This window comes from Balaenoptera ricei, chromosome 1 (genome assembly GCF_028023285.1).
Source record: "Balaenoptera ricei isolate mBalRic1 chromosome 1, mBalRic1.hap2, whole genome shotgun sequence".
NCBI lineage: Eukaryota > Metazoa > Chordata > Mammalia > Artiodactyla > Balaenopteridae > Balaenoptera > Balaenoptera ricei.
Window position 1 is genome coordinate 9,518,036 of NC_082639.1, and position 22,404 is coordinate 9,540,439.

The 22,404-nt window shown below is 39.1% G+C and overlaps 1 protein-coding gene across 12 annotated transcripts in view; it reads left to right on the forward strand.

The window, feature by feature from the left end:
• The window catches only part of VPS13D (vacuolar protein sorting 13 homolog D), a 252,930-nt gene that overhangs the window by 36,795 nt on the left and 193,731 nt on the right, over positions 1 to 22,404 (forward strand). For all 12 annotated transcript variants that reach the window (XM_059913516.1, XM_059913544.1, XM_059913555.1 and 9 more), the window contains 7 exons: positions 695 to 846; positions 3,312 to 4,343; positions 6,569 to 6,659; positions 8,231 to 8,357; positions 9,995 to 10,175; positions 15,102 to 15,284; positions 20,914 to 21,136. In XM_059913516.1, the coding sequence (XP_059769499.1) occupies positions 695 to 846; positions 3,312 to 4,343; positions 6,569 to 6,659; positions 8,231 to 8,357; positions 9,995 to 10,175; positions 15,102 to 15,284; positions 20,914 to 21,136 (1,989 nt within the window). The remainder of the gene's footprint in view (positions 1 to 694; positions 847 to 3,311; positions 4,344 to 6,568; positions 6,660 to 8,230; positions 8,358 to 9,994; positions 10,176 to 15,101; positions 15,285 to 20,913; positions 21,137 to 22,404) is intronic.

Sequence of the window (22,404 nt, forward strand, 5' to 3'; positions counted from 1 at the left end):
TCTGGCATCTTCTGTAATGGTTTGGTCCAGGATTCTAGGAATAAAATGCCAGTTTGTGTTCTCGATCTGATCTGCTAAAACCGAACAGTTCAATCTATTAGTCTTGGCATCCACAGAAATCAGGTAAGCCCTAGATGGCCTTATTGATTGGTGAAGAAATTAATGCCTTTGAGAACTTCTCCTATGGTTCTCAGATGTGTTCACCGATTGATTTACATACTTACCAAAAGATTGCTTTCTCTGCTTGGGTTAGAAGTTGTTTACTTAGAACCTTATATTGTCTGTGATTCTGACTTAGGTCCAATAAGAGGGATCAATCTAAAGCTGGACATGGATGAGAAATTTGGTTTGGAAAATGCCAGCTTGGGAGGTTAAGAGAAGCTTAACATGGACCCTGGCCTGGGTTAATTAATGTTCACCGCACCATATTTTGAAGCCACCAAGTGGAGCATGTCATGAAAATAACTGTTACTTTTTGTGTATAAATTTATCTTATACCTCTGCTTGCTATGAGTTTTGGTCTTGGGATAATTACCAAAGTTTGTATTCAATCATAGACCCCAGTGCCAGGCTAACCTGCCCTCCTGGTCTAGGAGCAACTCCTGGGCTTTGTTCTGTACACTCTCTACTTAATCAGCAGTAACGCAGTAAATATAAATGTTTCCAGTTTGTCATTTCCTCTCTCTTATGCCAGCTTTTCACATCCTGAACAACACGACCATTCAGTTTAAACTGGAGAAGATCCCTATAGAGAGAGAATCTGAATTGACTTTCTCCCTTAGTCCAGATGACCTGGGAACTTCTAGCATCATGAAGATCGAAGGAAAATTTGTCAATCCGGTGCAGGTAAACACGTTATTGATTTTTATGTCAGGACAGTTGAAGTTATGTAATTATTTTACATTTATATTACATACGTATGTTATATTTATATTTCATATATATAAAATGTTGGAAGGAAAATATATAAATTCAAAGAGATATCATTCATATTATTGTCAATAACTTCTTCCAATGAACATGGAATCCTTTTATCATGTCCTTCTATCACTGGGGAATCAGTCTTGTTAGCCTTCTTCATGTGGAGGAGGGGCGAATTATTATAAAGAAACGAGGAAAATTATTGCTTAAAAAGTCAGAGTTTCTCTTTCCCAGGAGAATATAATTCTTGTCACACTTCTGACATATTTGGCCCAGCCTGTAAAACAATCTGATTATCTGAGCTGTTGACAGATCCTTTCAAGGGAGAATTAGTCTTGCCCCTCATTGAAATGAAATGGTCCGGGTGTGTGTGTGTGTGTGTGTGTGTGTGTGTGTGTGTGTGTGTGTGTGTGTGTGTGTGTGTGTATACATCTGTCATCCTTTTTCCTTCGAAAGTGTCATTTTTCCTGCTTTCACAGGCATGAGAGCAAAAAGCATAACATTATAAAACAGCAAGGACAGGCAGGATCTTAGGACAGTGGACCCTGGCCTTGGGCAGTAATTGGTCACTAGTCTGTCTGGCAGTTGCTCTGGAGTAACCCAGGAGTGCTGTTAACAGAACATACATACTTTTTGACATCAGTGGTTCCTGGATATGGGTCTCTGGGTGAGAGAACTTTCCCCAAAGCTTTTCCTTTTTGGCTTCTAGGGTTTTTCCTTTTTCTCTTTTAAACTTTTGCCTCATCAGTGGTGGTTACTTAGGATGAATTTTTCAGCTTAAATATAGCACATAATGTGAATTCTATTGGATTATGTTGTCTTATTATTCTTATGGTTACCATTGACTTACTGTTGTTTTTGATGAAAATCTTAAAAAATTATTTTAAATAATTATTTATGTAATAATTTATTTAGTAATTTAAATAATGAAAAAATATTTTATTATGAAAGATTTAAAAAATAGACAAAAGTAGAATTGTCTAATAAACCTCATATACCCATCACTGAGATTCAGCAGTTACCAAGATTTTGCCACATGTGTCTCGTCCATTCTTTTTTTCCTTTGGGGAAATATTTTAAGGCAAATCCCAGACCTCATGCCATTTTTAACCCTATATATTTGGAATGTATCACTACAAACTGTGTGCATTTTAAAAAATAACTGTAATGGTTTTATCATGCCTTACAAAATTAATGAAGATTCCTTGGTGTCATCTGAATTTTAATCCATTTTCAGATTTCAGAGACATTTTCGATTGCTTCAAAAATGTCTTTTCACTTTTGGTTTGTTTGAATCAGGATCCAGACAAGGTCTGTACATTGCATTTGTATGGTACATCTTGTGGGTCTCTATTCATTTAGTTTCCCTCTCATTTTTCCCCCCATGACATTATTTTGTTGGGGAAACTAGGTCAGTTGTCCTGCGGAATGTCCCACAGTCTGGATTTGGCTGTTAGTTTGTGGTGTCACTGAACTTGTCCCCCCCATTTTCTGTAAATTGTAACTTAACTCTGCAGGTTTAACTGGATTCAGGCTTTTTTTTTTTTTTTTTTTTTTCTTTTGGCCAGAACACTTCAAAGGTGGTGCAGTGTACTTTATGTTATATTATATCAGGAGGCACATAATGTCTGATTGACATCAGTGATGCCAAAATTGTTGATTGTGTTCAGGTGGCAGGAACCTGATCCCTCCATTGTAAAATTCCCTGTCAGTCACTCGTGTAAGGTCTTATTCCACCGATAACTGTGGTGGGATACGTTATTTATTTAGGGGTTACAAAATGATCACCTTCCAACTCTATTTTTTCTTTATCTGTTTGGAATGCCTCTGTTAAAAAATTGTCCTTAAGTAAATAAAAAACTTCCCTGAAGACAGTTTTATTAAGAAATTGTAATTAAGAACAAAGTAAGGGAGTAACAAGTAATCATGGATCTTCATCATTATCATTATTATCATTAAAAAGTACTGTTTGATCAGCTGTACTAAACTTAGGTTGTTATTACTAATTGGTGATGATCAGCAAGTTTTAGAACCATGAGTCTTGTTTCTCAATCCTAAGGTATAACCACATTAGACTTTTGGCAGTATTCCCTTCAATTTTTGAGGTTGTTTTTTGGGGTTAGAAAGAGTGTTTTGCTGATTCAGGCCTACAGTTAATAGCACTTATTGAACATTTATTGTGTAGATTATTCTGTGGGGTACTTGGGGAGGGTCTTGTGAATAGATATGGGTCACAGAGAGGTAAGGACAGAAAAGAAACAAAAGAGATAGTCCTTGCTATCAACTAAGTTAAAACTTCTCGGGGGAAGCCATAAAAAATCTGTGGGCAGTGCATATGAGTGCAGTTGACGATAGTAGCAGAATAACTGAATTTTTCTCTTCGAATACAGGTGGTGTTAGCAAAGCATGTATATGAGCAGGTTTTACAAACTCTGGACAATCTCGTGTACAGTGAAGATCTGAATAAGCTTCCAGTCAGTGCCACCTCCTCACCTTGCCCTAACTCTCCTCTGCCTTCCCTCAGTACCTGTGGAGAACCTTCCATTGAAAGGAAGGAGAACGGATTGTTCAGCCACTGCAGCCTTTCTAACTCTTCTCAAAAGTCCTTGTCTTTTAAGGAAGTCAGATCTTTTACCCAGATTCAAGCCAACTTCTGTATATCAGAGCTTCAAGTTCAGCTAAGTGGAGATCTGACTTTGGGGGCGCAAGGTCTTGTGAGCTTAAAATTTCAGGATTTTGAGGTGGAATTCAGTAAAGACCATCCTCAGACTTTATCCATTCAGATTGCCCTGCGCTCTCTGCTGATGGAAGACTTATTGGAGAAAAATCCAGATTCCAAATATAAGAACCTGATGGTGTCTCGGGGAGCCCCTAAGCCATCTAGTTTAGCACAAAAAGAGTATCTCTCTCAGTCTTGCCCTTCTGTGTCCAACGTGGAGTATCCGGATATGCCTCGGTCTCTCCCTTCCCACATGGAGGAAGCTCCTAATGTCTTTCAGCTGTATCAGAGACCCATTTCAGCCTCCCGGAAGAAGCAAAAGGAAGTCCAAGACAAGGACTGTCCCTTGACCCCACCTCCTTCTCCAACAGTAGAGGAGCCCAAGATACTTGCTGGAAGGAGTAACTTTGATGATTCCTTGGTCCATATCAATGTATTCTTGGTGGATAAGAAGCATCCAGAATTCTCTTCCAGTTATAATCGAGTTAACCGGAGCATTGATGTTGATTTTAACTGCTTGGATGTGCTGATCACACTGCAGACCTGGGTCATGATACTAGATTTTTTTGGAATTGGCTCCACTGCAGACAACCATGCAATGAAGGTGCCGCCTGAGGACATTCTACAAAACGTGAAGTCGGAGTCAAGCGCTTTAATAGAGTCTGAACTTCAGGATCCAGTTAACACCAAACTGGATCTCAAGGTATCAGTCCTCTTTGGCTCCCGTAAGTAAGTTCTAAGAATGAACTTGGGCTTTTTTACTTAAATGCTGTCATTGTACATTTACTCTAGAAAATTCTTCTTGTTGGCAGGGGAGCTATATGGTCTTCTGGATGTCTGTTACAAAAGGGTAGACATTCGTATTTTAGAAAAGGTTTTAACATTAATCCCATCTGGAGGCAGGGGAAATAAATGGTTTCAGTAACTTCTTGTCTTTCCTTTGGGCTGTATAGTTCATTGGAATTACTTAGCTTCTCTAAGTCTCCGTTTCCTCATCTTCCATCATCTCACTATGATAACTAAATGAGGGAATTATGTAAAGCACCTGGCAACATGTCCAGTACATAGTAGCTACTTTAAAATGTGCCTATTATCATCATCTCCCTCTCACTCAGAACATTACTGGCTTTTATTGAGAGCAACAGTACAGGTGTTAAAAATGAAGTCTCGAATGTCAGACTTGCCTGGATTTGAATCCTGGCATTTTTGTTGTAACCATACAGCTGTGTGGCTGGGGACAAATTATTTAGCCTCTTTCTCCTTCAAGTTTTTCATCAATAAATGTAGGGTGTTTAATGGTGCCTATGTCATTGGGTTTTGAGGATTCAATGAGATGATGTAGGTAAGGCCCTCGTCACGTGTGTGGCAGAAATGATCATTCAGTGAATGGTACTTCCCCCCACCTTTTCCTCCCATGCAGTTGTCTTGTAGAAACTGGATTAGTGTCCCCTAGAGTGTCCCGCATTCTGGATTTGTCTCTTTGTGTCCTTATGGTACCATTTAACTTCTTTTATCCTCTAATTTTAGAAATGGAAGTTAGCTCTAGAGACTTGATCAGGTTCAGGTTCGACTTTTTGGTAAGCACCCTTCAGAGGTGGTGCTGAGTGCTTCCTGTTGAGTTACACCAGGAGGTCTACAACATCCGGTTGTCCCACTTTTAGTGACTCTAAGATCCATGCTAAGAGTGGGCTCAGGTGGTGATAGCTGGATTCCTCCAAGCAGAGCATTTTTAGGCCCATTATGTATGTTATTTTGGTGATTAAGTGGCTAGAGGTGTTTTTACTTCCCCCTTCATGATGATCTCATTCCCTTGAGCTCCTTCTGTTGTCCATGTCCAAAAGCTACTGCAGGGGGACCTCTGTGGTGCTGGAGTGGCCCCCAGGGTCATTGCTCCATCTGTAATAATTCCCTCCTTTTTTCTCTGCCTTCCCCTACACATGATTTTTCTCCTTCCTTTCCTTCTATTATTGTCTTTCTTTTTCCATTTTTTCCTATTCATCAAACACGTACCAAGCACCTACTTTGTGGTAGGCATGAAAGATAAAGGGGTGAGTATCGCTGGGCTCTGCCACTCGGGAGCAGAGAGTGTGAATGGGGGTTTGACCTGTTCTCTGTCCCCTCTTCTCTCCTTCCTTCTCTTCAATCAGGGCCTCACCCCGGTGACAACACTTAGAGGTACCTGCCTCAATAAATCATAGACATAGAGTCCTTTTTGTAGTTAAAATGGCAGTATTACAATACAGTATTTCTTTGTTTCAGAGAAAGCTGTTCCCAAGACAGAGGATTTTGGTTTTCTTCTATTTATAGTTGTCTCTGGGAAAGAAAATCTTGGATTGTAGTTCCTAAGTGAAGTCCCAGTTGGTCACCACGGGCTTCTATTAAATACTTGTCCAAAGACGTTAAACATTAAGTGTATTTATCATTTTGCTTTGACAAATTTCTTAGGGTGGGCTTTACTTAATGAATCTGTGTGAGTGATTACAGAATAGTGTGATATTAGAGATGAATGCAAAAAGGGGAAAAATTGTTTTATAATGTAAAACATTTCACTAACAAAGAATAGACGACGCCAAAAACCCCCACAAAATCCTGAAAACCAAAAATACAAAGAAATGACAACAACAAAAAAGAAAAAAGACAAGAAAAATAATTGAACAAAACAGAAAAGAATAGACGAGGCAACCATAGAGAAGACACCACAGAACCTGGGTTTTAGATTACCCAGTCGAGTTCCTTTCCTATCAGCTCTCTCCTCTTATTATGGTTTGGCTGACTAAGAAAAGCTGAAATGAAGTTGGCATCAGTAAAATAAAAGCTTTATCTTCAAATTTCCCGAGACTTGCAGCATCTTTCTCGATGCTGTTTGCCTGAAAGTTACCTTTTTTCCCCTCAGTAATATTTGCCTTGCTTTACCTCCTGTGTTCTTAGGTTCATTCGCTCTCTCTCGTGCTGAATAAGACCACCAGTGAGCTTGCTAAAGCAAATGTGTCCAAATTAGTGGCACACCTGGAAATGATTGGTAAGTGGGGAAAATCAGACTTGCAAAATCCGGGTAGAGTTTGAACATCCTGCTTACCAATCTAACTGTCCTCACTGGCTAAGTAAGGTGTGGCTCAGTGGCTTGGTTGTGGTTACTAGCCTGGCCATGATTTGTGGTGGTGGTGCCCCAATACTGGTCTGTGGATCAGAATCATCTGGGTAGCTCGTTAGAAATGCCCATGTCGGCACAACTCCTTCCCCATCCCAGGAATCTGATTCTTTAGGTTGGGGTGGGGTCCTGACATCTATCTGTGTTTTAAACAGACTATCTGGGTGACTATGTAATTTCTTTGTCTAAAATTAGGACATTTTGAGAGTGAAAGGGGGCATTATTCATAATTACAGCTGGGAAACAGGCATATAACAGGGCCGTCTCTGGGAAACCAGGGCGCGTGTTCAGTCTGTTGCCATGCCTAGGGGGAGCCACCAATAGGGGGTGGTTTAGGCAGGGGGATATTGTAGCAAAGCTAGCATTCTTTCTAATGGGACTCTATAGGTTGAAATTCCTAGTAGCACACAAGAGAGGAGCTATATCAAGTTCTAAATCAGAGGGATTTACAGTGTGCATAAAATACCGCTCCTTTTTTAAGCAACTGGTAATGAAATAAGGAAGATTACAAAGCTCCAATGTTGATTCTGTAGTAAAATAAGAATGTCTTTTGGGGACGGGATGAACTAAAATTGAGGTTTCATGCCTGGTATAAATTAATTTATAAAAGGTTCCTAGAAGAGATGGGTCTTTAGAATTGGGAGAAGCTTGTGTATTTTTGTTAGAGGACATTAGGGGTCAAAAATAAGTATGCGTCTTCAGTTCATTGTGCGCAGAACTAGCCTGCCAAATATATACACCTCAGTCATTGTTCTGTAATGCTAATTATGATGATAAAGTTTGTTTCACAGAAGCAACAGTTCAGAATATTCCTTTTCGATATCCACACCATGTTAAGAATGATTCATACAGGTTTGCGCCCCAGGTGTACGTTTCAACATTTCTTCTTTCTTCTACCCACCTTCTAGAGGCTTTACTTGTGTAATGTCAGAGTAGTTTCAAATCTGTGTCTCCAGTGTCTGTCTCATTAGTTTTGCCTTTTAATTAAATCACACTAAAACCCATTTTTTAATGCTTGATTAACATATCTCTGACACTTCCTCCTTTATTCTTTTGTCCATAGTACAAAATAGACCTTATGATATTTCACTAATTCTAATTAGTGGTCTGATCTCAGAAGAGATCACATTTTTATTTGTATTTGTAAATGTTTTATCCTTTACATTGTGTATGCATTTAATTTTTTTCCCCTTGGAAGTGTTAAAGTGTGATGCTGCAGTATTATTTCAATCCCTTTGGACTTCTGCATTGAGACTATTTGCAATAGTACATAAAATATTTTCTGGGTGTGTAGGAATCTGAAAATTTTCTTTTGACATTTTGTTTTATTAAATGGTGTAAAGCCTGAGGCATGTGTATATCAGTTTTTGTTTCAGGCAAATTTAAGGTGTGTGACAGAAAAAAGATACATAAGAATGTGTTCTAATTTTTAACATTCCTAGAAGGAGACCTGGCCTTACAGGGAAGCATTGGGAGCCTGTCTCTGAGTGACCTTACATCCCATGGAGAGTTCTATAGAGAACGGTTCACTACAAGTGGGGAAGAAGCAGTCATCTTCCAGACTTTCAAGTAAAAACATCGATCTTTTCTCACTTAACATTTTGTCATAATTGCGTGTTGTTTCAAATTCTTGTCAGCTAAACAATGAAGAAAAGTTTTAAAAAGTCGTAACATCTTACGTAAAATTGATTTGATCTAGTTATGGGGAATCTTGATTTATATTAAAATGCATCTGCATTGAAGTGGGCTACTCAGGCTTAATAAATAAGTGGGGTATGATTGAAATAATTGTGATTATTATTACAGTCTGGTTTCACACCAACTTGTTATGTGACTTTGAGCAAGTCACTTAATCTCCATGCATCAGTTTTTCTATCGAAATATTGAAGGGACTATGTTAGATCAATTTCCATCTAGCTCTGAATGTTCTGGAATGATTTCAGCCTGAGAAAGTTGTTGAAGATACGGGTTTTAAATTACATTATGCATTTTTCCCAGCACAAACACAATCTATATTCAATTTTAGAACTTAGAAGGCATTTTTAGCCTATGTAGTTATTAAAGAATGGTTTTCTCAGAAAGCAGAAAGTTTAAAAGGCTGGTTTTTCAACTTCTCAGGGAGCTGTTAGAAAATATAGGTATCCAGCTCTGCCCCCAAATATTCTGGTCTGTGGTAGTATTCTTTTTTTTTTTAAACTTGCCAGAGTGATTTTTAAAAATTTTTTGGCCGCATCGCACAGCATGTGGGATCTTAATTCCCTGACCAGGGATCAAACCCGCACCCCCTGCATTGGAAGCATGGAGTCTTAACCACTGGACCACCAGGGAAGTCCTGCCAGAGTGATTTTAATGTTCAACCAGAGTTGAGAAAAATGGTCCCTAAAGATGTCTGAGAACTTTTTCTTTCATTTCCAGAGGAAGTATATCATACTGTTCTGAGAATTTAGATTGATTTGTTTGCACTGTTACCTACCACAGTGGCATGGTTCTCTAATAAATGAGATAATTAATGTAAAGCTCTTAACTCTCTGCCTGACACAAAATAGGTGCTCACCTAATACGAGTTCTTTTCCCCAGTGGCTGTGTCCTGTATAATAATTTATTATTATGGCATCATGTTCCATTAAATTTAAAACCATTTGTAAAAGTTTTCTAATTTATCTGTGAATGTAGATGCTAAAACTCTTTAGCTTGCATTTCACTGAAGTAAAAAGAAGACTTCTTTCAGCTTCCAGAAGACAGATTGCCCCAGAAACTTTGGTTCTGTTGCCTAATTTTCTTTACCGATTGTTTCGTGGTCTTATTTTTATTACCTTTCAAGCCCGTATTGTCACAGTCTTTGCTAGAAGAGTGAGCAGGAATAATCACTTTTCCTTAAAGGCAGGGAAAAAGAGCCTCAGGGGAAAGGTCTGAACCACAGGTGTCTTCTGAGTAAGTTCTGGAGTCATGAGTGGGTTCAGCACCCAAAGCTGTCCCCCTGTTTATAGCCCTGTTCATCACGCCAGACTTTTATTTAACATCCTGAACACATGGCGGGAGCTTAGAAAGGAAGTAATTATTGGAGTTTGCTTTCTAAAACTTGATTGGTGGATTTCCATTTTAATAAAGCTGTTTTCTAGGGAACCCCCTAAGTCAACCCAAGTTTTCTTCAAATACTAATTTGCATCTTGCTGCTGTCTGAGTCACATTTTTGCCCTTCCTCCTAGATACGGCCGGCCCGACCCGCTGCTCCGGAGGGAGCACGACATTCGAGTGAGCCTCCAGATGGCCTCCGTGCAGTATGTGCACACCCAGCGCTTCCAGGCGGAGGTGGTGGCCTTCATCCAGCACTTCACTCAGCTGCAGGACGTGTTAGGGCGCCAGCGAGCTGCTATTGAGGGGCAGACGGTAGGTAGTGTCATTGATCTAAGACGCTTTTCCAGTTTGACTGATCAGTAGAACTTTTAAATCTCTAGAGGTAAATCTGGAAAATTTCACTGAAAAAGGTGAAGGTAATTAGGTAATCTTAAGCTTACTACTGTCTTCCAGGTAGCTGATTATCTACAGAAATCTTACTGTAATCGGAGAGCTTATATTCCTTATTCATCATATCGTGTTTTAATTTCCTTTGAAGTTTAGCTTTAGCTTGCTCTAAAAAAGATAAAGTTTATGGATAACACTTAAGACTTCAGGTCCCTTTTAGAACTTCAGTGGGGTTACTTCTTCTGGAAAGTGGTCCCAAAGAACATATCTATTATATTATAGAAAGAGGATTTTTTTCAAATATAGTTCTCCAACTTCTTAGTTCATGGCTCCTTTTAATGTCTTGGAATTTTTTCCGTGATACATCCTAGGCCAAAAGAAACACCAAATGGTCTTTCCATTTCCAAAGTAATGAAGTCTAAACAACTTATTAAGTATATATGTCCAACAACTTAGTAGCTGTTAGAAAAAAAAACACGTAAGTGAAAATGAGATTTTTATTTCATTTTTAAATAACCGTAATTCCTTCCTAGTAGGATGTATGTGCCTCTTGGGCACTGAACAGTTTCTCACACTTGGAATCAGGTTGAACATCACAACCCTCATTTCCTTTTCCACATTTATTTTATCATGGTACTTGCTTTTTATAGCAGCAACTGCTTAAGACCCAGCTTTGCAAAGATGTGACATCATTGAAAGGAATGTAGCATGATCTAACATTGAGTGTAAACCATCTCAAGTTAGTAGTTTGTGCAGTGTCTAACAGATGATGTGTTTCCCTCAGAGATTTGAAATGTCCTGGCAGCGCACCTGTGAGTGTGAGGCAGCCTCCTGTGGTGTCTTGGCACACAGTTTGGGAACCACAGAAAACAATTACAATGTAGTTCTTTGTAAAACTTGTTATTTATTTATTTTTAAGCTTTATTAGGTAAAAGATTAAAATTTAAGTCTTTATAGTGGCAACACTTAAAAATTTTATGTTTTAGTTCAAATTCAAAAGTTTTGAATATGTTGTATATTGTTTTAGTACAGAATCAAAGTAAAAAAGGACATTTGGAGAAAGGTCTCTTTCTCAATTACTTTTCCTCAGCCACCCAATTTCTGTCCTTGGCAACAACCAATGTTACTGGTTTCCTGTGTATGTTATAGAGAAGGTGTTTGTTTTTAAATATAAAAGTACAATCAAATTATAGGGAATCTGGAAAAAATATCTTATCAGTTTTCTAGCACCATAGGTATGTTTTATGTTCATCTTTTTTCCCTATACCTGTTTCCATGGTTATAATTACGGAGTATGTAACCTTTTTTTTCTCTCTTTAGAAGCTTAAAAAAAACCATTTGGTATTTGATACATATAAAGAATATCTGTAGCATGTATATAAATTACAAAGTGTGATAATAGAAGGAACATCTATGAACCCACCACCAAAATAAAAATTAAAACATTACTAAGACTGTTGCATGTGGTCCTTCCCTATCTCATTCTGTTAATGCCTCAGGTAACCCCTCTCCTGATTTTTGGGTCGACTAGTCCCTTTAAAATTAAAAGAAAACTTTGTATACAGTATCTTTTGTTTTGCTTGTTTGACCTTTATAAAAAGGGCATTAAATTTGCTTGTGTCCCTTTGCTAATTTTCTCCCAGCCCTAATCCCTGCATCCTGGTAGCCACTGGCCAACTTGCTATTACAACAGAATACAGCCATGTTCATTCGTTTCCTTATTGTCTGTGGATGCTTTTATAGTTTTCTTGATTTGCTCCAATATCTTATGGATTTTGTATCTATGCTCCTGAGGGATATTAGTTTGTCGTTTTCTTTTCTTGAAAAGGAAAGAATGCCTTTTTTCTGGTTTTGGTAACTGGTCAGTGCTGTCCTTGTAGTATGAATTGGGAAGTGTTCCCCATTCTATTTTCAGAATAGTTTGTGTAGAATTGACATTATTTCTTCCTATATATATTCTGGATATAAGACTTTTTTTTTTTTTAACTTTGGGTTTATTTATTTATTTATTTTTATGGCTGTGTTGGGTCTTCGTTTCTGTGTGAGGGCTTTCTCTAGTTGCGGCAAGTGGGGGCCATTCTTCATCGCGGTGCGCGGGCCTCTCACTATCGCGGCCTCTCTTGTTGCGGAGCACAGGCTCCAGACGCGCAGGCTCAGTAATTGTGGCTCACGGGCCCAGTTGCTCCGCGGCATGTGGGATCTTCCCAGACCAGGGCTCGAACCCGTATCCTCTGCATTGGCAGGCAGATTCTCAACCACTGCGCCACCAGGGAAGCCCTGGATATAAGACTTTTGATATATGTATTACAGATATTTTCTCCTAGTCTATAGGTTTTTTTCCCATTTTCTTTTTTTTTTAATTTTTGGCTGCGCTGGGTCTTAGTTGTAGCACGCGGGATCTTCGTTGTGGCATGAGGGATCTTTGTTTTAGTTGTGGCATGTGGGCGTCTTAGTTGCAGCATGAGGACTTCTTAGTTGCAGCATGCGAACTCTTAATTGCGGCATGCATGTGGGATCTAGTTCCCCGGCCAGGGGTCGAACCCAGGCCCTGTGCATTGGGAGCATGGAGCCTTAGCCACTGGACCTTTTCCCATTTTCTTAATACTGTTTTTTGAAAAGCAGGAGCCTTTCATTTTTCTTTTTTTTTAAAAATTTCTCTTTTTAAATTTATTTATTTTTTGGCTGTGTTGGGTGTTCGTTGCTGTGCATGGGCTTTCTCTAGCTGCGGTGAATGGGGGCTACTCTTTGTTGCGGTGCACGGGCTTCTCATTGCAGTGGCTTCTCTTGTTGCAGAGCATGGGCTCTAGGCACACGGGCTTCAGTAGTTGTGGCGTGCAGGCTTCAGTAGTTGTAGCTTGCGGGCTCTAGAGCACAGGCTCAGTAGTTGTGGTGCACGGGCTTAGTTGCTCCGCGGCATGTGGGATCTTACCAGAGCAGGGCTCGAACCCGTGTTCCCTGCATTGGCAGGCGGATTCTTAACCACTGCACCACCAGGGAAGTCCCAGAAGTCTTTCATTTTGATGAAGTCCAATTTTTTTCTTTTAGAGGTTAGTGCTGTGTGTTTTGTGAAAGAAATCTGCTTACCACTAGGTGGCAAAAAATTTCTCCTATTTCCTCTTTTAGAAGTGTTATAATTTTAGACCTCTTCCATTTTGAGTTAATTTTTGTGTATTTTATGAAATAAGGGTTGAGTTTTTTTTCCGTATACATATTCAGACTATTCTTTTCCCATTGAATTACCTTGACACTTCTGTTGAGAATGTATGCGTGTATTTCCTTATTCTCTATTCTGTTCCATTGATTTATATTTAATTGTATACCACCCTGTCTTGATTGCTCTTGCTTTATGATATGTCTTGAAATCAGATAGTTTAAGTCCTCCAACTTCTGTTTCAAAGATGTATTGGCTATTATAGGTCCTTTGTTTTTCTCTATAAATTTTAGAATCAGCTTGTCTGTTTCTACAGTAAAGTCAGCTAGGATTTGATTGGGATTGCCTTGAATCCGTATATCTGGAGAATTGACGTCTTAACAATATTGAGTCTTCGGATCCTTGAGTATGGTATATCCCTCCATTTAATTAGATCTTCAGTTTCTCTCAGCAGTGTTTCGTAGTTTTGGGTATACCATTCTTACACATCTTTTGTTAAATTTATCCCTAGGTGTTTCACAATTTTGATGCTATTGTAAATTGTATCAATTAAAAATTTCAATGTACACTTGTTTATTGAAAGTTTAAGAAATATAATTGACTCATATACTGACATGTTGACCTCATATCCTACAATCTTGCTAAACTTACTTATTGTAGTTCCTTTAGATTCTTCAGGGTTTTCTACATAGATGATTATGTTGTCTGTGAATAAGAGAGTTTTCTTTTTTCCTTTCCAACCTGTATAGCTTTTTGTGTGGACTAGGACTTCCACTACAATGTTGAATAGAAGTGGTGAGAGTGGGTGTCCATGCTTTGTTCCTTATCTTAGAGGGAAAACATTGTCTTTCACAGGTGTTACGTATATGATGTTAGCTCTAGATAGTTTGCGTGTGTTTTTAAGTTATCTGTCTACTTCGTCTGAATTGTCAGTTTGTTGGCATGAACTTGTTCATAGGTTCCCACATCTTTTTAATATTTTTAAGTTCTCTAGCAATGTCCCTGACTCTTCCCTGATAGTGGTGATTTTTGTTTCCTTCCTTTTTTCTTGATTAATATAGGTAGAGTTTTATACTTTCAATCAACTCATGGAGGCCTGTGTTAGGCCCATGCATACTGTTAACAAGCACGCCGTGTGCACTTGAAAAGAATGTAAAGTGGTTGTTGGGTAGAGTGTTTTATAAATGTTTAATTGATTTTTCTCTGTTGTTTATCTGTTTTCTAAATAACTGGTTTCTGCTCTTTATGATTGTCTTCCTTCTCCTTACTTAGGTTTATTTTGCTTTTCTACCTTCTTAAGCTGGAAGCTTTATTGATTTTAAATCTTTAATATAAAATAAGCATTTAATGCTAAACATTTTTCTTTAAGTACCTTTTTAAGTGCATTCCATGAATTTTAATGTGCTGTGTTTTCTTTTTCAGTAAGGTCAAAATATTTTTTTAATTTCTCTTGTGATTTCTTGTGTGACCCATGGGTTATTTAGAAGTATATAGTCTAATTTCCAGATATTTGGGGGTGTTACATTATCTTCTTGTTACTGATTTCTAATTTAACTCCTTGGTGTTCAAAGAATATATTCTGTGTGATTTTAGTTGTTTTAGATTTATAAATTCATGAAACTTTTGGAAACTTGAGGTTATTTGATTATAAAATTAGGGAATTAATTGAACCTATAATCCAATTTTCCTTCTTCTTTCAGGTGAGAGATCAAGCCCAGCGCTGTTCACGGGTTCTCCTGGATATTGAGGCTGGTGCTCCTGTTCTTCTTATCCCAGAAAGTTCCAGATCAAATAATCTGATTGTAGCGAATTTGGGGAAGTTGAAAGTCAAGAACAAGTTTCTCTTTGCTGGTATTCCTGGGACCTTTACCTTACAAGATAAGGTGAGCAGTCAGCACCCATTCCCTTCTCAGTTCACCTGGCATTGGAATGCCAATCGAAGAATTCAGATGCTGCCATAAGAAGATTCCTAACCACTGTTACCTTTGTAGTATATGTGGCTTGAAGAATTTTTTTTTTGGACATTTTATTAACATTTCAGTTAACCTTTCATAGAGGTAGTGTAAATTACAACTTTTACTAACTGTATGTAGTAACTTATTTTAGCAAACAAATCAACAGAACCATCTTTATAATGCGTTCCTCATAGGCTGAACTCATAGTAATCAACTTTTTATACTGTGTGGCTTCTTTTGGAAGACATGATTTGGCCCAAGGCTTATCTGAAGCCATTTAAAAATACCTTAATAATTAAATTGTATGGAGTATACTGCTTTACAGTTTAAAAGTACGTTAGCACTTATTTCTTATAACATGTTTGGAGGTAATTGGGATGAGGATTGCTGCTTTCATTTTACATTTGGAAAAGCTAGGACTCGTTGAGAATACGTGAAGAAAATGGGGAACCCTTGTAAATCACAGGCATAGCACTGATAGGACCTTGGAGGTGGTCCCACCCATTTTTGCAGTTGAGGAGACGAGTAACTTGCTGGAATTAGAGACTACCTTATGTTCTAGGGGGGTGTGTGTGTGTATGTGTGTTTTAATATTTATTTATTTATTTTGGCTGCACTGGGTTTTAGTTGTGGCACGTGGGATCTTCGTTGCGGCACGTAGGATCTTTAGTTGCGGCATGCGGACTTCTTAGTTGCGGCATGAGGACTCTTAGTTGCGGCATGCATGCAGGATCTAGTTCCCTGACCAGGGATTCGAATCTGGGCCCCCTGCAGTGGGAGCATGGAGTCTTACCCACTGGACCACCAGGGAAGTCCCTCTAGGTGTGTGTTTTAATGAAACTTTACTAGTTTCCACCTCAACTGACTATTATAGCAATGCAGATAGCCAGTGTTTTTTGAATGCCTACAACAGTCAGCCTGTACTAAGCTCCTTACATATTTGTTCACCTTGTCCTTATTAGCAACCTAAGACGTATTGTTCGCTTGTTTGTTTGTTTGTTTATTTATTTATGGCTCCATTGGGTCTTTGTTGCTGCATACGGGCTTTCTCTAGTTGCGGCGAGCCGGGCCTACTCTTCGTTGCGGTGCACAGCCTTCTCATTGCAGTGGCTTCTCTCGTTGTGGAGCACGGGCTCTAGGCGTGTGGGCTTTAGTAGTTGTGGCATGTGGGCTCAGTAGTTGTGGCTCACGGGCTCTAGAGTGCAGGCTCAGTAGTTGTGGCACACGGGCTTAGTTGCTCCACGGCATGTGGGATCTTCCCGGACCAGGGATTGAACCTGTGTCCCTTGCATTGGCAGGCAGATTCTTAACCACTGCGCCCCAGGGAAGTCCCCTAAGAGGTAATGTTAACACCATTTTTCCAGATAAAGAAATTGAGACTTAGGGACTTCCCTGTGTTTCAGACACAAATGTAATTAGTAGAGCCATGTATCAAACCCAGGTAGTTGTGACAGAATCCGTGCTTTTAACAAATATATTTCATCACCACAGGAATTGAAATATTGGTTTGGCTGATGAAACTTGATTGGAGTATGGGACCAAGATCAAACCATCATTACTTGCTCACTTCTCAATCCGAGGTGGTATTTTGATGGACTGAGTAGACACTAGCAAGCTTTATGAATAAACACCTATTTTTCACCTGCAGGCTACAGAGAGCCACAGGATTAGAGACAACCACTCAGTAGAAAAAACATGGGCAAGTAGTATTTGCTGTTCACAATCTCCATTAAACAGATGGATCGATATGCATCCCTTGTGAAGGGGCCAGTAAGATATGGAGAGAGGAGTCAGAAGTGTTTCTTCTCATACTGCTCCCTTCAGGGGAGTAGATGAGTCCCTTCATGGAAACGAGATTAAGCTGCTCTTCTCATAGTGATCAGACCCGAAACAGCCAAAATAATAATAATGATAATAATAATAAAGAAAATAAATAAATTAAAAAAAGAAATTGAGACTTAGATAGGTTAAGTAATTTCTTTTGGATTAAACATCTAGTGAGGAGTACAGTGTGGACCTTAGACTTTGGTGTGTCTGCTTTCAATACTCCATGCTCTTAACCACTGTATGATTTTACCTCCCAGTATTCGGATTAGGTTTATGTAGGGGATAATAAACTGGCAAAGGCTATTGCTGTCTTACTGGTCCTTTGCCAAATAGCTGTAGCTCTTCTGAATTTTCTAAAGGATGTGGCAGTGAGTTCATTAAAATAGATGGAAGAACTCCAGAGGTTATTACAGAAAAGATACAAATTTGAACAGAAAAGGTACTGTTCGCCTCTCTAGGTGTAGGAAGAAAAGAAAACGGAAGAGAGTGACTAGGGTGCTAGTCTTGCCAGGCCTTTGCCAAGGAGCTCAACTCGGGTCAGAAAGTAATAGGAAGACTGTATTTGTTGGTAATGCCTAAACTCAGATACTGTTATTATTTTCGAATTACTATGTCTATAGTTTTCTTCATTTGTTTCACTTTTCACTTAGCCATTTATTCACTACGTCTAACCTAAACACCCTGAACCAAAAATATTTGATTCTCTGAGTGGGAATGGGTGGAGTGAGGAGGAGAGTGAAGATGAGCCAGTGAGAACCACAGGAACCGTGTTCATGTGTCATAACCCGGAGCTCAGGACCCGGAGTGGGGGTGTTTGAATGATGGTTAGAGGGCAGGTTGTCCTTATATCACCTCACTACAGCCGCTTAGACGAACCAGATTTAGTGATCAGAGCACACGGTGAAACCAGAACAGCAGTGATTAGCAACGCAGAAGGAAGAGCGCCACCAGGTTTGCTCATCTTCACGCCCCATCTTCAGACAGCTGATGGCTGAGAATGTGCTTGTTCACCTTGTGGTCAGAAGCCCTCCTGTTGCAACAATAGGCCTTCCTGCCAGAGTGAGAAATAGGCTTCCACTTATGTATTTTTTTTAAGACAGTAAAAATAAAGCAAATCACCATTGGCCTTTCACAGTAGGCCTAGTAGAGAACTAGTAACCTTGGTCTTAATGGAAATCTCTTTTCATATTTGAGTGATAAGCATTTTGCTGTTTACTGACTTAAGTCTTAAAGAAAATAAAAGAAAGATCCATTTATAAAAAGAAAGATTTGTAACTGCTTCTAAAATTTGTTACTTTTCCTTACTATGAGGTGTTTATAATTAACATGACTAGATGTTAAACAAATGTGTCAGAGCTGGTGTTTACACACGAATGTTGTTCCCGCTGACACCTCAGGGTACTGCCTATCTGTTCCACCTCTGCTGCCCTTACTGCCCAAGGGAGAGCTGAATTCTTCTTGGGAACTGTCTTTTCAGCCTTTAGTTAGTTCTTTGGAATATATTCGTTTGTGGTAAATCTTTGTTTTGAGGCCTAAATCTTTAGGAAGAGATCAGTTAGAGCTAGAATGGGTGATCAAGTTCAATAATACCATTTTTGTCTCTCTCCCTTTCCTGAAAAGATAAGGACTTATTTTCTATAGATGAGCTTAATGAGCTGAGTCTGAATTTAGCTTCTAAAGAAGAATTGCCAAAATATTTCAAGAGATTTTTGCAAAATGGTTTCTATTTTGTTAAGTATGCCAAATAATAGCACGTAGTTTGTGTAGCATTTTAATGAAAAAATTTCCCTGTATTTGTTTTTGAGGATTTGATTTTCAGTGGCATTGCATACAAGGATCGCTTTTTCTTCAAGGTATAATATGCTTTTTTGCCTCCTGGTTATTCGAAAAAACCTTATGGGATTCAGCAGTCAATTCACATTCATATTCTTAAAAAAGAAAATTTTAAAAAACAATTCTTTAAAATATTTCATTACTTGGGAAAGCCTGCTTATCACTTTTCCCTCTGCTTTGGCAAATCACTTCCCTCCTGTGTAGAGAAGCCCTTGTTAAGGATCATTAAAAGCAATTTCTTTTTTTTTTTCTTTTTAAAGCCCTAGGTAGTACTTTCTTGGTGACCTTATTTTATTTCCTTAAATACTAGAAAAACTTTATCTTGTTACATACCAGTGGTTGTTCTGTAGAATTCCATAAGGGCTGCTTGGAGTGTGTCGCTTGTTAAAGTATTTGTAATCAGATAAACTTATCTGTGAAACTTACCTCTCCACATGTACAGTCAAGTTCCACTGATCTAGGCCTGTGTGAAGTGAGTAGTGACTTTCTTCTCCAAAAATCGCTTTACATGTGCCCTTTAATGCATTTGCACGTGTGAGGTTTGTACTAGACATGCATTCCAGTGGTTAAAGGACAGGAAATAGTCCTGAAATCAAAGCTTGCAGAGGGGTTATTTGCCTTTGAGTTCTATGACTCCCGTGTGTTTGGAATTGTTTTACATAAATCCATGTCTTAATGAGCGCAGGTTTGAATTTTTTACATATGTTTTTCCTTTCATTGTTCTCAACCATAGATTGTGCTTAAACCATAATTTCTAAGTCTTTCAAAAGCTTTGAGTTAATCTCCTCAAGCCACTGATTTATTTAAACCCACTCAGAGAGGATGGAGAGATGAATCAAATGAAAGAGCAACAAATACTCTCTAGAGTTTAAATAAACTAAGCAAGAGGGAAGGTTTTTAATGTCGAAATGCTTAAATAATAGCATTTACCTAGTAATTTGCCTTGCAAAAAAGAATTGCAAAAAATAAGGACTTTCACTGTTACATGTAATTACTACTCAAGATAACTGTGAAGGCAAACAGTATTATCATCTTGTTTTCAAATGCTGAGAGGAATGCACATATAAAGCAGTACTGGAAGGAAAACAATTCTTCCCCTCCTTCCAGCTTGTTGGTGAGAAGGGAGAGATGAGAACAAACCGACCCTGCAGAAGCCATTTGGATATGTAGCTCTGAGGCTTGGGGGAAGGAACCATGGGAAGTTTAAACGTCAATTATTGAACCATTCTGCTGAAAAAGATTTACCCCGTTAGCAATTAACTGAAGGTACTAAGTATGTAAGAAAAGCGTATATTATTTTCAGTAGAATTACAGAATTAATTTTACTCTGTATTTGCCCTTAATTTTTATGCCCTTGAGCAGAAACATAATATGAATGGCTTACCTATATTTTCCATTTTGTTTTCATTTGCAGTTACTTAGATGAGAAATGTAAACACAGGAGGGGAGACTTCTGGAAAGTACAAACACATTACAATGGCTTTATTCCGTATTGCTGTTAGATGCATTTTCTTAGAGCAATAAGTACCTCCCCTCCAGCAAAGCAGCAATGTATCATATGGCTGAGAGATTTGCTTTTGTTGTATTTGACCTAGATTAAACCACCAGTGATTAGTATCTTGACATTTGCTTTTAAGCCGAAAGATCAAATATGTTCCTGCAAAACTGCTATAGTTTTCAACAGGTACTGAATTATATGTAATATCTCTGCAAATAATTACATGTGGCAGAAAGTATCATGACCCTGTGACCGTTTTGTTTATGGGATCTGGGGGGCTTGGGAGGTACCAAGTGGTAGAGAGTCTTTGAAGAGTCCAGGGACTGGGATGGGACTTCCAGGATAGTAGGTACAGTCACCCCCATTCCTGCCTTCTAGTTTTCTTCTGTTTCTTCCCAGGAGTCTGTGCCTTCAGCTTCTCCAACTGGTACTCCCAAACACAGTGTGAGGAAAGTGACAAGCATGGAGGACCTGAAAGGGACCCATTCCGAGGGGCTGTTCATGATGCCTCCTGTTGGAATGAGTCTAGGCAGCCTGAAGAGCGAGTTTGTGCCAAGTACTTCGACCAAGCAGCAAGGGCAGCAAGCCACACCCGCTGTTGGTCAGGTTTCCAGGAGTCCAGGTAAAAGAGGAGAGAGGAGCTGCATGATGAAGGTGGGCAAATGCATGAGACCGTTGGAGGAGCCTAGGGGGGGATGCATCCTGTACCAGCAGATGCCCACAAAGTGGTAGCATGTCTTTAGTGATAATCCGATTTTGATATTGATTTAGAAGGCTTAAGAACGTTAGGATGTAGATTGAACATTGGGTGACTTCTAGAGTAGGGTTAAATTGGTAAGACAGTGTAAATAAAAAGATTTAGCTTGTCTGTTAGGACTTATATGTCAAAACAGTTGCCACCAGTTGGTGAGTATAACTAGAACAGTTCCCGCATCCTTAGACACATCCTTGCAAGTCACTGTCCTGACACTATCCCTGCAAGTCACTATTTAATTCTAGAAAAAGAAAAAAGAACTCTGAAAAAAATATTAGTGTGAATTAGGTAACAGAAGAAATACTATGAGTGACAGTTTTTGGAAGACATGAACCACCCAGTTATTGGGCTCTTCTCTAGAATTTGACAATTAGCCATTCCAGATGCAAGCCTAATTTTGGCCTTTTGGTTTTCTGGATGGGTGATGGATTGGATAAGTGAGGTGTTGCTCCAAGGAGTGTGGGAAGCAGAATATGATTAGCCCCAAAAATCAGTGGATGAAAATCAGTCCAGTATGGTTGGACTTCGAGAAATGTGGGACGCTAGCTGAGGGAGGCTGCCGAACGTCTTTTGTTAGATAGATGCAAGGAATGGTTAACTCCTTGTGGTACCTTGTAGTCCCAGAGGTGACAGCAAAGTGGTTTATAGTTACATTGCTGATTAAAGGAGATTATTGTAGTCCTCAGCAAAAGACTGGGTATTGAACACTTACTACGTGCCAGACGTTGTGGCACATTCTTTCATCAGTTTTTGCATTTTATCCTCATGATATAGAGTTTTATTTTATTTTATTTATTTATTTATTTATTTATTTATTTATTTATTTTAAATTTTTATTATTTATTTTTCGCTGTGTTGGGTCTTTGTTTCTTTTCTTTTTATTTATTTATTTATTTTTGGCTGTGTTGGGTCTTCGTTTCTGTGCGAGGGCTTTCTCTAGTTGTGGCAAGTGGGGGCCACTCTTCATCACGGTGCGCGGGCCTCTCACTATCGCAGCCTCTCTTGTTGCGGAGCACAGGCTCCAGACACGCAGGCTCAGTAGCTGTGGCTCACGGGCCCAGCCGCTCCGCGGCATGTGGGATCTTCCCAGACCAGGGCTCGAACCCGTGTCCCCTGCATTGGCAGGCAGATTCTCA